Source organism: Oncorhynchus masou, chromosome 21 (assembly GCF_036934945.1).
Source record: "Oncorhynchus masou masou isolate Uvic2021 chromosome 21, UVic_Omas_1.1, whole genome shotgun sequence".
Lineage (NCBI taxonomy): Eukaryota > Metazoa > Chordata > Actinopteri > Salmoniformes > Salmonidae > Oncorhynchus > Oncorhynchus masou.
In genome coordinates this window covers 44,666,787-44,682,311 of record NC_088232.1, presented here as the reverse complement: position 1 = coordinate 44,682,311, position 15,525 = coordinate 44,666,787, and the positions used below count along the sequence as shown (strand labels likewise).

General features: G+C 41.6%; 1 protein-coding gene across 1 annotated transcript in view; it reads right to left on the bottom strand.

Annotated features, from left to right (window-relative positions):
- LOC135508399 (disintegrin and metalloproteinase domain-containing protein 17-like) overlaps positions 1-9,614 on the bottom strand; it is a 36,498-nt gene extending 26,884 nt beyond the window's left edge. Inside the window, exons 1-5 of the mRNA XM_064928554.1 lie at positions 9,459-9,614; positions 5,495-5,627; positions 4,595-4,728; positions 4,382-4,470; positions 3,091-3,259 (exon numbers count right to left, since the gene is read on the bottom strand). Coding sequence (XP_064784626.1) covers positions 3,091-3,259; positions 4,382-4,470; positions 4,595-4,728; positions 5,495-5,627; positions 9,459-9,567 — 634 coding nt within the window. The 5' untranslated portion in view covers positions 9,568-9,614. The remainder of the gene's footprint in view (positions 1-3,090; positions 3,260-4,381; positions 4,471-4,594; positions 4,729-5,494; positions 5,628-9,458) is intronic.
- Positions 9,615-15,525: the final 5,911 nt, after the last annotated feature.

The window sequence follows — 15,525 nt, the reverse complement described above, 5'->3', positions numbered from 1 at the left end:
TAAAAATTGAGTTTGCTCGTCACAAGAACCATTGCCTGATATGAACCATGCCTCGAACAAAAGAGATCTCAGAATAATTTTTGTTGACTTGCATAAATCTGGAAAGGGTTATGAAGGGGTTAAACCAAGGCCTAATACCTTTTAAAGGGTTGATACATTGTGTTATGATAAACTGTAAGGTCTCCTCTTCAAGGAGACCTGTGTGTGTGTGTGTGTGTGTGTATTAACACCTGTTTTGAGTGTTGTGCCCTTCAGACACTATCAGAAGGCGGAAACCGCCTACATTCATACTCCTCCTGTCTGGGCCCCACCTGGCTGAGATTCTGAGAATATGACTGGTTTTCCCGAGAACACAAGGCTGCCGCAGGCCTGATGAAAACAGTCACCTGTCAGAAGATGCTTGGACTCGTTCACCTTGTTATGCCTCTATTCTTGTGATGAAAGGTCAAGTTTCGGTCAAACCCAATTCTGAGCTTTTAATTGCTTACCAGATGGTTGATGCTGTCAGTTGCTTAGATTTATTAAAATGTTGTTGCCAGGGAAACTAACACAAGGAGGACTGGAAGAGGCTATATGAGTTACAGGATGTCTTAGACACTTTGCAGTACCTGGGGAGAGCTATCATATACTGTCCACAGTACCAACTTCTGCCTACAATTGTATTACTAAAAGATCATTTTAATACTTAAACAGAGTCTGTGTTTCCTTTCTACTACCAATATATACGTTTGATAATTATATAGACCTGACCATCTGTTGAAGAAATTGACCAATAGTTACAAAAGTATCTCTAAAAGCCTTAATGTTCATCAGTCCATGGTAAGACAAATTGTCTATAAATGGAGAAAGTTCAGCACTGTTGCTACTCTCCTTAGGAGTGGCCGTCCTGTAAAGATGACTGCAAGAGCACAGTATGCTAAATAAGGTTAAGAAGAATCCTCGAGAGTCAGCTAAAGACTTACAGAAATCTCTGAAACATGCTAACATCGCTGTTGACCAGTCTACGATACGTAAAACACTAAACAAGAATGGTGTTCATGGGAGGACACCACGGAAGAAGCCACTGCTGTCAAGAAAAACATTGCTGCACATCTGAAGTTCGCAAAAGAGCACCTGGATGTTCCACAGTGCTTCTGGCAAAATATTCTGTAGACAGATTAAACTAAAGTTGAGTTGTTTGGAAGGAAGGAAGGAACACAACACGTGGAGAAAAAAAAGGCACAGCACACCAACATAAAAACCTCATCCCAACTGTAATGTATGGTGGAGGGAGCATCATGGTTTGGGGCTGCTTTGCTGCCTCAGGGCCTAGACAGCTTGCTATTGTCGACGGAAAAATGTATTCCCAAGTTTATCAAGACATTTTGCAGGAGAATGTTTGGCTATCTGTCTGCCAATTGATGCTCAACAGAAGTTGGGTGATGCACAATGACCCAAAACAGAAGTAAATCAACAACAGAATTGAGTCCTGACCTCAATTTAAAATGCGGTGGCATGACCTCGAGAGTGGTTCACACCAGACATCCTAAGAATATTGCTGAACTGAAACAGTTTTGTAAAGATGAATGGACCAAAATTCCTCCTGACCATTGTACAGGTCTGATCCGCAACTACAGAAAACATTTGGTTGAGTTTATTGCTGCCAAAGGAGGGTCAGCCAGTTATTAAACCCAAGGATTTACATACTTTTTCCAACCTACACTGTGAATGTTTATACGGTGTGTTCAAGAAAAAGAAGAAAAACGTCAAATAGTTTGTGTTACTAGTTTAAACAGACTGTTAGTCTTTTGTTGTGACTTAGATGAAGATCATATCAAATTGTATGACCAATTTATGCAGAAATCCAGGTAATTCCAAAGGGTTCACATACTTTTTCTTGACACTATTTGTTCAGAAGAGTAAAATTAAAAATGTAAGATATAGGCCCAGCTGATGAATTCTTTACTATCGAGTAATTTTCAGAACTGTCAGATTTCCAACTTATTATTCTATGAGGAGGAAGACTGGCTGTGTGGCTTGTAGGATTCATCATTACAAGAATCTGTAATCAAAATAGCAAAGCACTACTTTCAGAATAAACGTTTTTATTAACCCTTATTTGAAATTCACAGGTTATTCCATCTGTAGAATAATAGCTTCTGCTCAGCTCAGAAGCCACACTGTACAGCATGTGTCAATTCAAACTAACTATGTTAATTCCCTTCCGACTACATCCATTTGGAGTGGGCCTGGTGTATCATACGTAGTGTGTGTCTTAGGCTACACATCACAGTCAGCAGCCCCCCCACAAAGACAAGTCAATCATGTGCTCTCCTTCCCTCCACAAGACCTCAGATTCTTCCGTAGCTAACCACAGCATGTGGGTGTACTCACTATGGCTTCCCCTCCGTGTATTACATACAACAGCTCTCATGAATTCTAATGCTTCTGTGGAGATCATTCACCTCATTTTCCACACAGTTTTTTTGAACAGGGCATTGTCTTGAGTGCCTTCAGATTTCCCCCAGGTCATTGTCATTCTAATGAACTTTACATTTTACAGGCAGCACAAAGGAATCAGAGCTTTATATAACACCCTTTTGCCAGCCTATGGAATATAGGTTTTAGACATTAAAGGGTTTTTATTCATTGTGAAGCTGTGTGGGGACAAGATAGATTGGGCGCCCACCTACCTACTACCTCTTCTCCTCAAGGAATCATCTTCCTCCCTTTCCCTACCTCCTCACACTAAGGTTGTATAAGGTAGCTTCTAATGTTTGACTCCTACACACTTTTGCACACCACACACACAAGCACTCGGCGTATGAAACATGCATAATTTTTTATTTGACCTTTATTTAACTAGGCATGTCAGTTAAGAATAAATTCTTATTTTCAATGACGGCCTAGGAACTGTGGGTTAGTTAACTGCCTGTTCAGTGGCAGAACGACAGATTTGCACCTTGTCAGCTCGGGGGTTTGAACTTGCAACCTTCCGGTTACTAGTCCAACGCTTTAACCACTAGGCTACCCTGCCGCCCCAGGGTAACCTAATGGGGTGTCTCCTACTCTGTATATAGGCCTATACTGTCGAACACACAGACTCCATACCCTCCCGTGCCTCTCCACCTCTGGCGGCCTCTGGTAGCAGGTCCTGGGCCCCAGCGTGGATGTATCCACACACCTTGGGCGAGGTCAGGCGACTGAGGTTCCGGATGTCCTCAGAGCGATATACCAACAGACGGCCATCGGGGGGCACCTCGGTGAACCTCCAAAGAGGCTGAGGAGAGAGGGAAGAGGGGAAGGGGATGGAGGGAAAGAGGAATAAGAGAGAGAAAAAGAAAGAGAGTGAGAGAGGATGAAGGAGTAGGAGAAGTAGGATTGGTTAGATAAAGTATTCTACCTAAACAAAGGCTAGCGCTTGTTTATTTAGCTGATAGTTGCTGGGAAAAAGAGAAAAAACTGTTTTAAGACCCTTTTTCTGGCCTAATTTAAACCAAGGGGTTGGAACCGGAATTATTTTCCAATTGTTTCATTCTGAACAAAACCACTTTTTTCCCCGTTCCACTGTTCCTACCAGCAAAATAAAGTTCTGAACCGGTTGGATCTCAAAAAGTACAGGTTTATATAGTTCCTTTTTAAACCTGTGAAATCTGCCGTTTTTTGTACATTTAGCTCATTATATCACTTCACCAATCAGTGCGGTTAGAGCAGGCAAGCTAGTTGTTTACATGCCTGATGGACATGCGTGTAGTCAATGTATGACATTTTCCGGGTGGGGAGAGAGGGTTGAGGAGTAGGATTGAAGGGCTGGGCATCTTATGACATGCATTATCTGAATTAGGTCCACAGAATTATACCTAGGAGGAGCGGCTTCTTTGGAGGAACGTTGAATGTCCTTTGAGCTCGCTCGCTAACAAGCGTGAGCGAGCTAGCTAAAAAGCTTGTATGTGCAGAGCGGCACCAGAATTTAAAAAACACGTCTTACCTTTTTGCGTTAAAACGCGTTAATCCATTCTTCTCTAGCTATTTAAAAAATATCTCTCCCTATCTTCTGAATGACGGTTGCAATGTCAGTACCGTAGACTGTTTTGGAGGGGGGAAGGGCAGGTAGCCTAAACACACAGACATTGGCAAAGAATTTCAGCTTGCAGGTGGACACTGGAATACGTTTGAGTGAAAGAGCTTTGCATAGGAACGTTGTTGCTTTTTTTATGTGGGACAAAACAAAAAATGCCTGGAATGTAAAATAACATTATTAACCGGTTCCCATGCTTTTAAAATAATGGTTCCATTCCGGAACAGTATGGATCACTCTCGTTCCAGGTTCCGTTTCAGTTCCTCTCAGTTCCACGAGAGTGATCCATACTGTTTAAAGCAGTGCTCCTGTTTTGGGATTTACCTCTACGTTGTACTCCGTCTCCTCTGTCAGGATGTGGGCCGAGAACTCGTCCCCGTCTATGTGTGCCTGAACACGGGAGTGCTCCTCGCCTACACACACACACAATTTTAAGGTATTCTTCTCAGGACTCACTCTCTCACACACACAGAAATGGAAGCACACACACAAAATATTCCATATAAAAGCAACAAAACAAATACCCTCCAGACTCACCTACAAGATGTCCAATAAAGTAGTTCTGCAGCTGAACATCATAGCGGTCTTCCTTCCCTTGCTTATCTACAAACACAGCGTTGAAGTCCCCAGTGAACAAGTCTGTGTTAGTTGTCAAGTAAAGCTTAAAATGTCTGTGGAAAAAAAATAAAAAAAATTGTTTGATGGATAGAAACATGAGGAATGTACATATTCTGGTTTATTGAGGGTACAGATAACATTTTAACTTTGCCAATGGTCTGTTTCAATTGCACTGAAAATCCATGCACTCCAGTCATTAGGCCATGGCAATGATAAAAAGCCATTCCAGTAACAATGTAAAAACACATAGGAGTAGGACTTAGCAGGGAGGACGAGAACCTCTGAGAAAAGTTACAGATAATTGAGACAGTGATAGTCTATTTCTCCAACCCCTAACGTCATATGATCTTTCCTAAGCACTGGGCGGCATCAGAATGATACAAAACTATTGAACATCAACTTGTTTTGCTTGCTTTTGAATATTACATGAGTGGGTGGAAGCGCCTCATTGAGTATAATGGAGTGTTAGCTGTTTTTCCCTTACATTTCAGTCATTTAGCAGACACTCTTAGCTTATGAGGTAGAAATCACATTTTTTTTACCTATTTAACTAGGCAAGTCAGTTAAGAACAAATTCTTATTTTCAATGACGGCCTAGGAACAGTGAGTTAACTGCCTGTTCAGGGGCAGAACGACAGATTGGTACCTTGTCAGCTCAGGGATTTGAACTTGCAACCATTTAGTTTACTAGTCCAACTCTCTAACCACTAGGCTACGCTGTTTGTGTGTGTGCTTCCATTTCTGTGTGCATGTGTGTGTGTGAGTACTGAGAAGAATACCTTAAAATCGTGTGTAGCCTAGAGACTTTGTGCCACCTACCTCTTGAGGGCACTGAAGCTGACAATGCGCTCCAGCTGGGACTCTGTGTGGACGTCCCTCTTCCTGAGTGAATGCTGCTGGAGGCCGGACACGGGCATCACCTCAAAGTCAGACAGCAATGAGCTCAGAGCCTCTGGAATAAGGGAAGAGTCATATGAGGAGAGTGAGAGGGCCAGTCCTATGTAGCTCAGTTGGTAGAGCATGGTGCTTGCAACGGTAGGATAGTAGGTTCAATTTCCGGGACCACTTGTACATAAAACTTATGCATGTATGACTGTATGTCGCTTTGCATAAAAGCATCTGCTAAATGGCATGTTTTCTCTATATCAGTACCAGAAAAAAGTTTGGACACACCTACTCATTCAAGGGTTTCTTATTTTTACTATTTTCTACATTGTAAAATGATCGTGAAGACATCAATACTATGAAATAACATATATGGAATCATATATTAATCAAAAAAACTTGTTAAACAAATCAAAATATATTATATTTGAGATTATTCAAAAGTTGCCACCCTTTGTGTAATCGATGTGAAATGGCTAGCTTGTTAGCGGGGTGACGGCTAATAGCATTTCAATCTGTGACATCACTCGCTCTGAGACCTTGAAGTAGTTGTTCCCTTTGCTCTGTGCAATAGGTAACGATGCTTCGAGGGTGGTTGTCGTCGATGTGTGCAGAGGGTCCCTGGTTCGAGCCCAGGTAGGGGTGAGGAGAGGGACGGAAGCTGCTATACAGTTACATTTGCACAGTCTTTGCAGTCTCTCAACCAGCTTCATAAGGTAGTCACCTGAAATGTGTTTCAATTAAAAGGTGTTCCTTTGTGTGACTATCATTTCTTTTTCAACAGGACAATGACCCAACACACCTCCAGGCTGTGTAAGAACTATTTGACCAAGAAGGAGAGTGATGGAGTGTTGCATCAGATGGCCTGACCTCCACAATCACCCGACCTCAACCCAATTTAGATGGTTTGGGATTAGTTGGACTGCAGAGTGAAGGAAAAGCAGCCAACAATTGCTCAGAAATATTTGGAAACTCCGTCAAGACTGTTGGAAAAGTATTCCAGGTGAAGCTGGTTGAGAGAATGCCAAGTGTGCAAAGCTGTCATCAAGGCAAATGGTGGCTACTTTGAAAAATCTCAAATATATTTTGATTTATTTAACACTTTTTTGGTTACTCATTGATTCCATGTGTGTTATTTCATAGTTTTGATGTTTGGACACACCTACTCTTTCAAGGGTTTTTGTTAATTTTTACTATTTCTACATTGTACAATAATAATGATGACAAACTATGAAATAACATATATGGAATCATGTAGTAACCAAAAAAAAAAGTGTTAAAATATATATTTTATATTTGACATTCTTCAAAGTAGCCACCCTTTACTTTGATGACAGCTTTGCACACACTTGGCATTCTCTCAAACAGTTTCACCTGGAATGCTTTTCCAATAGTCTTGAAGGTGTTCCCACATATGCTGAGCACTTATTGGCTGCTTTTCCAACCTAACAGGTTGCATCACAGACTGGTATGGCAACTGCTCGGCCTACGTCCGCAAGGCACTACAGAGGGTAGTGAGTACGGCCCAGTACATCACTGTGGCCAAGCTTCCTGCCACCCAGGACCTCTTTACCAGGCGGTGTTAGAGGAAGGCCCTAAAAATTGTCAAAGACTCCAGCCACCCTAGTCATGTTCTCTCTGCTACAGCACGGCAAGCGGTACCGGAGTGCCAAGTCTAGGTTCAAGAGGCTTCTGAACAGATTCTACCCCCAAGCCATAAGACTCCTGAACACCTAATCAAATTAATACCCAGACACTTTACATTGTCCCCTCCCCTCCTCTTTTACCCTGCTACTACTACTCTCTGTTATTTTCTATGCATATCACTTTAATAACTAACTACATGTACATATTACCACAATTACCTCGACTAACATATTGCAGCAATACGACCATGAAGGCCTGATTCACGCAGTCTCCTCTGAACAATTGATGTTGAGATGTGCCTGTTACTTGAACTCAGTGAAGAATTGATTTGTTCTGCAATTCTATTTGGGCAGTTAACTCTAATGAACTTGTCCTCTGCAGCAGAGGTAACTCTGGGTCTTCCTTTCCTGTGGTGGTCCTCATGAGAGCCAATTTAATTGTAGTGCTTGATGGTTTTTACGACTGCACTTGAAGAAACTTTCAAAGTTCTTGAACATTTCCAGATTGACTGACCTTCATGTCTTAAAGTAATGATGGACTGTCATTTCTCTTTGCTTATTTGAGCTGTTCTTGCCATAATATGGACTTGATCTTTTACCAAATAGGGCTATCTTCTGTATACCACCCCTACCATGTCACAACACAACTGATTGGCTCAAATGCATTAAGGAAAGAACTTCCACAAATTAACAAGGCACACCTGTTCATTGAAATGCATTCCAGGTGGCTACCTCATGAAGCTGGTTAAGAGAATGCCAAAAGTTTCCAATCCTGTCATCGAGGCAATGGATGGCTACTTTGAACAATCTCAAAAATAAAATATATTTTTATTTGTTTAACACTAATTTGGTTACTACATGATTCCATGTGTCATTTCATAGTTTTGATGTCTTCACTATTATTCTACAATGTAGAAAATAGTCTAAATAAAGAAACCTACTCATTCCAGGGTTTGTTTCCAAACTTTTGACTGGTACTGAACACACACACACAGACACATACACACTGAATCAGTTAGCTGAATCAGATGTGTTAGTGCTGGAACAAAACCCTGGTTTATTTTTAGTGACCTCTGCAGTAGCCTATACTCTACTCGCTCTGTGGCAAATAATATTGGATTGATGCAGCACTGAGTAACAGTTAGTAGTCTAAAATACATTTTTACCACAAATCTTTCAGAGGATTCAGACAAAATGGAACAGCCAAAATGGAAGTTTCTCACTTCCTCTTGAAAGCGGTCATGTAGCTTGTTCCTTCCTGTCTAAAGGGCTCTACACAGTCTATGAAACAGATCTAACGTAGTTCTACATACTTTTGCGAGGCTGAATTTTGTGTAGACTGTGAAATCCCTGTGGAGAGCCTTTAATGACACACAGCCTACAAATAGATTGTCAACACTGTCTTTGTGGGGTTAGTCAGAGCATTACACCTTCCTAATTAAAACAAATTGAGCATGGTTTAAATTTTAACTCGGTACTTAATTGACATCCTCAGCCTGTGACAAGCTATGGGCCTATATGGGCGGCAGGTAGCCTAGTGGTTAGAGCTTTGGGCCAGTAACTGAAAGGTTGCTTGATCGAATCCAGAGCTGACAAGGTAAAAAATATGTAATTCTACCCACTGTTCATAGGCCGTCATTGTAAATAAGAATTTGTTCTTAACTGATTTTCCTAGTTAAATAGACATAAATACCAATCTTAATTTAACAAATTATTTCAGGGGTGGCCAACACCGGAAAGCTATGCATGCACGTTTGTTGTTTCAGCACATCACTACAGGTTATGTAAAACATTGAATTGCGATCTTGCTAGATAAGATTGGGAACAAATGTATTATTCAATCCACCATGAGGACCCACAGGTTGCGCAGGCATTTGTTCCTGCCAGTGCCATGCATCTGTAGCTAGTTAACTAACAAAATATGTCAGTTGAATCACAAGATGTGATGAGACAAGGATTGAAGATCACTGCTCTGGCACCACTGGAAAAGGAATAGCCACTCTGTCTTGATTAATTTGAAAGCACACAGTTGATGCTGAATACCAGACATTCCATCTTGCTAGATAGCGAGTAAGATTTTCTTCGGGACTTGCTAACAACATTAGCTGTCTAGTTAACTAACAAACGAGTTATCGTCAAACTTTAGCAATTGAAGATGTAGCTAACTAACAGCCTAATTTGCATACATTTGACTGACAGCTTGCTCCTCTAAAACATGTCTGCTAGCCACTAGCTAGGTTAACGTTACTCACCGAACTCTGTGTCATTTTCCCGTGTTTCTTCCTCAGTGGCCCTTGATTTAATCGCACAATTGACCCAACAAGGAGCCAAAAAGGTCACAAGTACCAGATACTTCATCATGACGTTAAAAGCGCGTCAACACAGGAACCGTTAACCAGGCTAGGCAGAGCAGGTGTAGCACCGAGGTAAAATTAGTTTTATACTGGATATTCTGGTTCTCTCGTCAATAACTGGTTGTACCAATCATGCCATCACTGGTGTAGTTGAGGATATTGGCAGATATAGGCCATATACCCACTAACTATTCCCGTGGGCATTTGCGTGTACTCACATCTTAATCCTCACTGATAGTACCAAAGTGTAGTTGAGGTATTCTCCGTCTCAATTAATAATGCTGATTGAACAGATCAGAACGTTTAGCTTAAATGTTGATATTATTATTTCTTTGCATTTGCTTTTGCGTGAATGTTCCAAAATGCAATTTGCGGGAAAATGCTGTTCTAAAATGTGCACCGAGTGTCATGGACAGAGATGGAAATATCCGTTAGAAATTTTGAAAGAGGGTGGATTTAAATATGCAACTACTATCATGGGTTGCTAAAATGACTATGATAATTCCTTTGGCTGTTAGACAATGAAAGAAAGTTGAAAGAAAAATCAATATAATAGGAGAAAGCATATGAGTCTTTCTACAAATAATTTCCTCCATGTTTCTATGGTGGGATTTTGTCTATAGGCTACTTTCAAGTAAGGTAAGACATGCCTCATGAAGTAAAATGTTCTGGTTTCAAACAATTAAGAGGGTTATAAGATTATAAAAATATAGCAATGCCAATGATAGACCCAAACATTTTCTGGTAGATGGAAAGGCTTTCCTATTAAATGTTAACTACCGTAGCTACAAAGTAGCCTACGCCAATCTGTCAGTGACATGATTATTTGCATCAATCCGGTAGCCTAGCCATTTATTTTGCAAACTCCATCTCGTGCTACATAAACACTGCTAACCAAACAACAGTGCTAGATGCCTACACACTTCAATTAACTACAAAAAAGTGGTCTCCTGTGGTCTCCTCTTGTGTCTGAGCCGTTGAATTGCGACTCTACTTTGTCTCTATACTGACGCTAAGCTTGTTTGATTGTCTTGCGGAGGGAATAGCTACACTGTTTGCATTCGGTCATGTTTCCGGTCACCTTGCCCTGGTTAAAAGCAGTGGTTCGCGCGAAACTGAAACTTTCAGTTTGCTGCCATCAATCCACGGTTTTTGGTTTGGGAATGTTTTAATAGTTGCTGTGGGTACGACATCGCCGATGCACTTGCTAATAAACTCTCTCACCGAATCAGCTTATTCATCAATGTTGTTGTTTGACGCAATGCGGAACATATCCCAATTATCACATGATCGAAACAATCTTGAAGTGTGGAATCAAATTGGACCAGCGTTGAACAGACCTGAGCGTGGGAGTATCCTGTTTTAGTCTCTGTCTATAGGCAGGGAGCAACAAAATGGAGTCGTGGTCAGCATGGATATTATGCTAATTGCATCAGGTGACAATCATTTTTTTTTACCTTTATTTTACTAGGCAAGTCAGTTAAGAACAAATTCTTATTTTCAATGACAGCCTAGGAACAGTGGGTTAACTGCCTGTTCAGGGGCAGAACGACAGATTATGTACCTTGTCAGCTCAGGGATTTGAACTTGCAACCTTTTGGTTACTAGTCCAATGCTCTAACCACTAGGCTACACTGCCGCCCAAATCATGTGTAACAGTATAACTTTAAACCGTCCCCTCGCCAATACCCAGGCGCAAACCGAGGACCCTCTGCACACATCAACAACAGTCACCCACGAAGCATCGTTACCCAACGCTCCACAAAAGCCGCGGCCCTTGCAGAGCAAGGGGAACTACTACTTCAAGGTCTCAGAGCAAGTGACGTCACTGATTGAAACGCTATTTAGCGCGCACCTCTAACTAAGCTAGCCATTTCACATCCGTTACACTCACCCCCCTTTTGACCTTCCTCCTTTTCCGCAGCAACCAGTGATCCGGGTCAACAGCATCAATGTAACAGTATATTTTTAAACCGTCCCCTCGCCCATACCCGGGCGCGAACCAGGGACCTTCTGCACACATCAACAACAGTCACCCTCGAAGCGTCGTTACCCATTGCTCCACAAAACCCACGGCCCTTGCAGGGCAAGGGGAACTACTACTTCAAGGTCTCAGAGCAAGTGATGTCACCGATTGAAACGCTATTTAGCACGCACCGCTAACAAAGCTAGCCGTTTCACATCCGTTACACATGCTCAAGTCAGAGGCCATATTGTGTAAATGAAGAGTTGTCACTTAAATCAATGGTGAATAATTAGTTAAAAGGTATGTCCCTTGTGAAGATAATACCTAAGGCCAGGTTATAAAGCAAACAGATCAAGACCATTTCGAATCCCACCGTACCTTCTCCACCATGCAATCTGGTTTCAGAGCTAGTCATGGGTGTACCTCTGCCACGCTCAAGTCCCTAAACAATATGTCAGAAGGTGAATTCACCAATTTGTAAGTCGCTCTGGATAAGAGCGTCTGCTAAATGACTTAAATGTAAATGTAAATATCATAACCGCCATCGATAAAAGCCAGTACTGTGCAGCCGTCTTCATCGACCTGGCCAAGGCTTTCGACTCTGTCAATCACCACATTCTTATCGGCAGACTCAATAGCCTTTGCTTCTCATGACTGCCTCGCGTGGTTCACCAACTACTTCTCTGATAGAGTTCAGTGTGTCAAATTGGAGGGCCTGTTGTCCGGACCTCTGGCAGTCTCTATGGGGGTGCCACTGGGTTCAATTCTCGGGCCACCTCTTTTCTCTGTGTGTGTGTGTGTATATTATATATATATATATATATATATATATATAAATAAATATAAATAAATGATGTTGCTCTTGCTACTGATGATTCTCTGATCCTCCTCTACGCAGACGACACCATTCTGTATACATCTGGCCCTTCTTTGGACACTGTGCTAACAAACCTCCAAACGAGCTTCAACGCCACACAACACTCCTTCTGTGGCCTCCAATTGCTTTTAAACGCTAATAAAACAAAGTGCATGGTCTTCAACTGATTGCTGCCCGCACCCTTCTGCCCGACTAGCATCACTACTCTGGACGGTGCTGACCTAGAATATTTGGACAACTCCAAATACCTAGGTGTCTGGTTAGACTGTAAACTCTCCTTCCAGACTCACATTAAGCATCTCCAATCCAAAATTAAATCTAGAATCGGCTTCCTATTTTGCAACAACGCCTCCTTCACTCATGCTGCCAAACATACCCTCGTAAAACTGACTATCCTACCGATCCTTGACTTCGGAGATGTCATTTACAAATTAGCCCCCAACACTCTACTCAGCAAACTGGATGTGGTCTATCACAGTGCCATCCGTTTTGTCACCAAAGCCCCATATACTACCCACCACTGCGACCTGTATGCTCTCATTGGCTGGCCCTCACTACATATCCGTTGCCAAATCCACTGGCTCCAAGTCTATGCTAGGTAAAGCCTCACCTTATCTCAGCTCACTGGTCACCACAGCAACACCCACCCGTAGCACGCGCTCCAGCAGGTATATTGCACTGGTCATCCCCAAAACTAACACTTTCTTTGGCCTCCTTTCCTTCCAGTTCTCTGCTGCCAATGACTGGAACGAATTGCAACCATCTCTGAAGTTTGGAATCTGTACCCTTCCTCTACACATAGCCAATGGAGTGTAGTGCAACTGGGGAACACACGCATTCAAGCACACACACAGCACAAGGATTCTCCCACTTTATCATGTACATTGATTGTATAAAACATTAGGAACACCTGTTTCCTTGACATAGACTGACCAGGTGAATTCAGGTGAAAGATATGATCCCTTATTGATGTCACTTGTTAAATTCACTTCAATCAGTGTAGTTGAAGGGGAGGAGACAAGTAAATTAGTGTTTTTAAGACTTGAGACAATTGAGACATGGATTGTGTATGTCTGCCATTCAGAGGGTGAATAACAAAAGATTTAAGTGCCTTTGAACGGGATATGGTAGTAGGTGCCAGGCGCACTGGTTTGTCTGTCAAGAAATGAAACACTGCTGGGTTTTTTACACTCAACAGTTTCCTGTGTGTCAAGAATGGTCGCCAAAGGACATCCAACCATCTTGACACAACTGTGGGAAGCATTGGAGTCAACATGGGCCAGCATCTCTGTGGAATGCTTGACACCTTGTAGAGTCCATGACCCAACGAATTGAGGCTGTTCTGAGGGCAAAAGGGGGTGCAACTCAATATTAGAAAGGTGATCCTAAAGTTTTATACACTCTCTGTATGTGAGCTCTAGAATTCTTCAGTACCAGACCATTGTGCATATTATAGAGCCACAACACAGGGCAGCATGCTCTTCAATGCATGGGCAGAAAGCCAGGTGTGTGAAGGAGTGAATTAGCTGGCTCTTGATTTTACTGTGCAGTCATTGTTTTTGACTCTAAATAAGACCTGTTCCTATGAGACAGCGATCGTTGTAAAATCATCCATGTGATTGTTCTATGAGGCTGGTTCACTAAGTATATCATTATTCTAAAGAGAACTGAAAACATTCACGTTTAATCTAAAGTTAAAATCCCCTGAAACATATTGTGGACAAATACATTCCATTTGGTGGGGTCAGTAATTCCCTTTGATTACAACCAGGAGCACAAGGCATTGTAATAAAAGGCAGTTTTACTTATTGTGTTCATGAGCCATCCTCCCACTCGCTCACTTTATTTCTCTCTCACACACACTTTTCCTCACTCTCTGGTTCTAAATGCTGATTTGCAGATGGACCTAATCACTGCATGTGGTGTAACAGCTAGAGTGAATGGGTCAGTCCATTAATCTCTCTTCCTCCCACCCCACCAATCTGCTCTTTAACACTTTAAAGTGGCACTCCAGTCTCCTTTTCACCTCTTTTTACACCTGATTTACTTAAAAGGTATATCTCAATAGGTGGTCTCGGTAAGTCATGACATCACAAGTGGAGGGGTGGGCCGATGACATGACTTCCCATCAGACAAACTCCTTGAACTTTGCAGTTGTGTCTAAAAAACACAACTTTACCCTTTGGTGTGTGTAGTTTACTGTATTTATACATAGGATATCACTTTCCAACAGTAAAGTTCAAAAAGTGCTGAAGGATGTCTTAAATCTGAAAAAGACCATTTTAGAACATAAACTAAGATTTTTCTCCATCCTCCCGTGATTCAGAATCTATGCTTTTCATAGTCATTGCATGCTTTGTGTAAGAGCTATTGAAGATTGAAAGCCGTGGAATTTTCTCCACCATCCTGATTCAGAATATATCATATTCATAGGCATGGCTTACTTGTTTGGTTCAATAGCTAATGACGAGAGAAGCCGAACATCCAGTATAAAACTCATTTTACCTAGGTCAAGCAAGTTTGCTTAGCGGTCCATGTTCGCGCTTGACTTCTTAACCAAAATTATTCCGATTGCGACTTAAATTATATTCGCAGGCTTTAGATATATTGCTCAAACGTTGAAATGCCTAATACATTGTAGATTAACACATTTGAAGTTACACTCAGTCATTTAATTAGCAATGGCTGCTTTCTACACCCGGAAGTTTAAAAAAAACGTAAAAAAAAAAAAAAGCAACATACACTGCATCTGAGAAAAATAAACAATATTTTTGTACAAATATTTCATATTGAACAAAATAATACTAGTAGACGTTTAGGACAGGAAATAACTGCATACCATACTCATTAATTTAAATGCGGTAGGTCTATAGCCTGCAGATGTTCTCCTTTCCACAAGTAGAAACTCTTCTCAAAATTAATCAATCACGTGATATTTGCCCCCCCCCCCCCCCCACCCCACAATATTGTAGTGTTTTCCTACATGAACGCTGGTCCTGGGTTATATATCTAGCCGTGTCAGTAAATCGTTTATACAAATTGATAAAGGGTTGAAAGCAGCACACATTAAAAAAGAAACAGCACAAGCCTAAATTCCCTTTAAGAAAGATCCTATCTCGAGA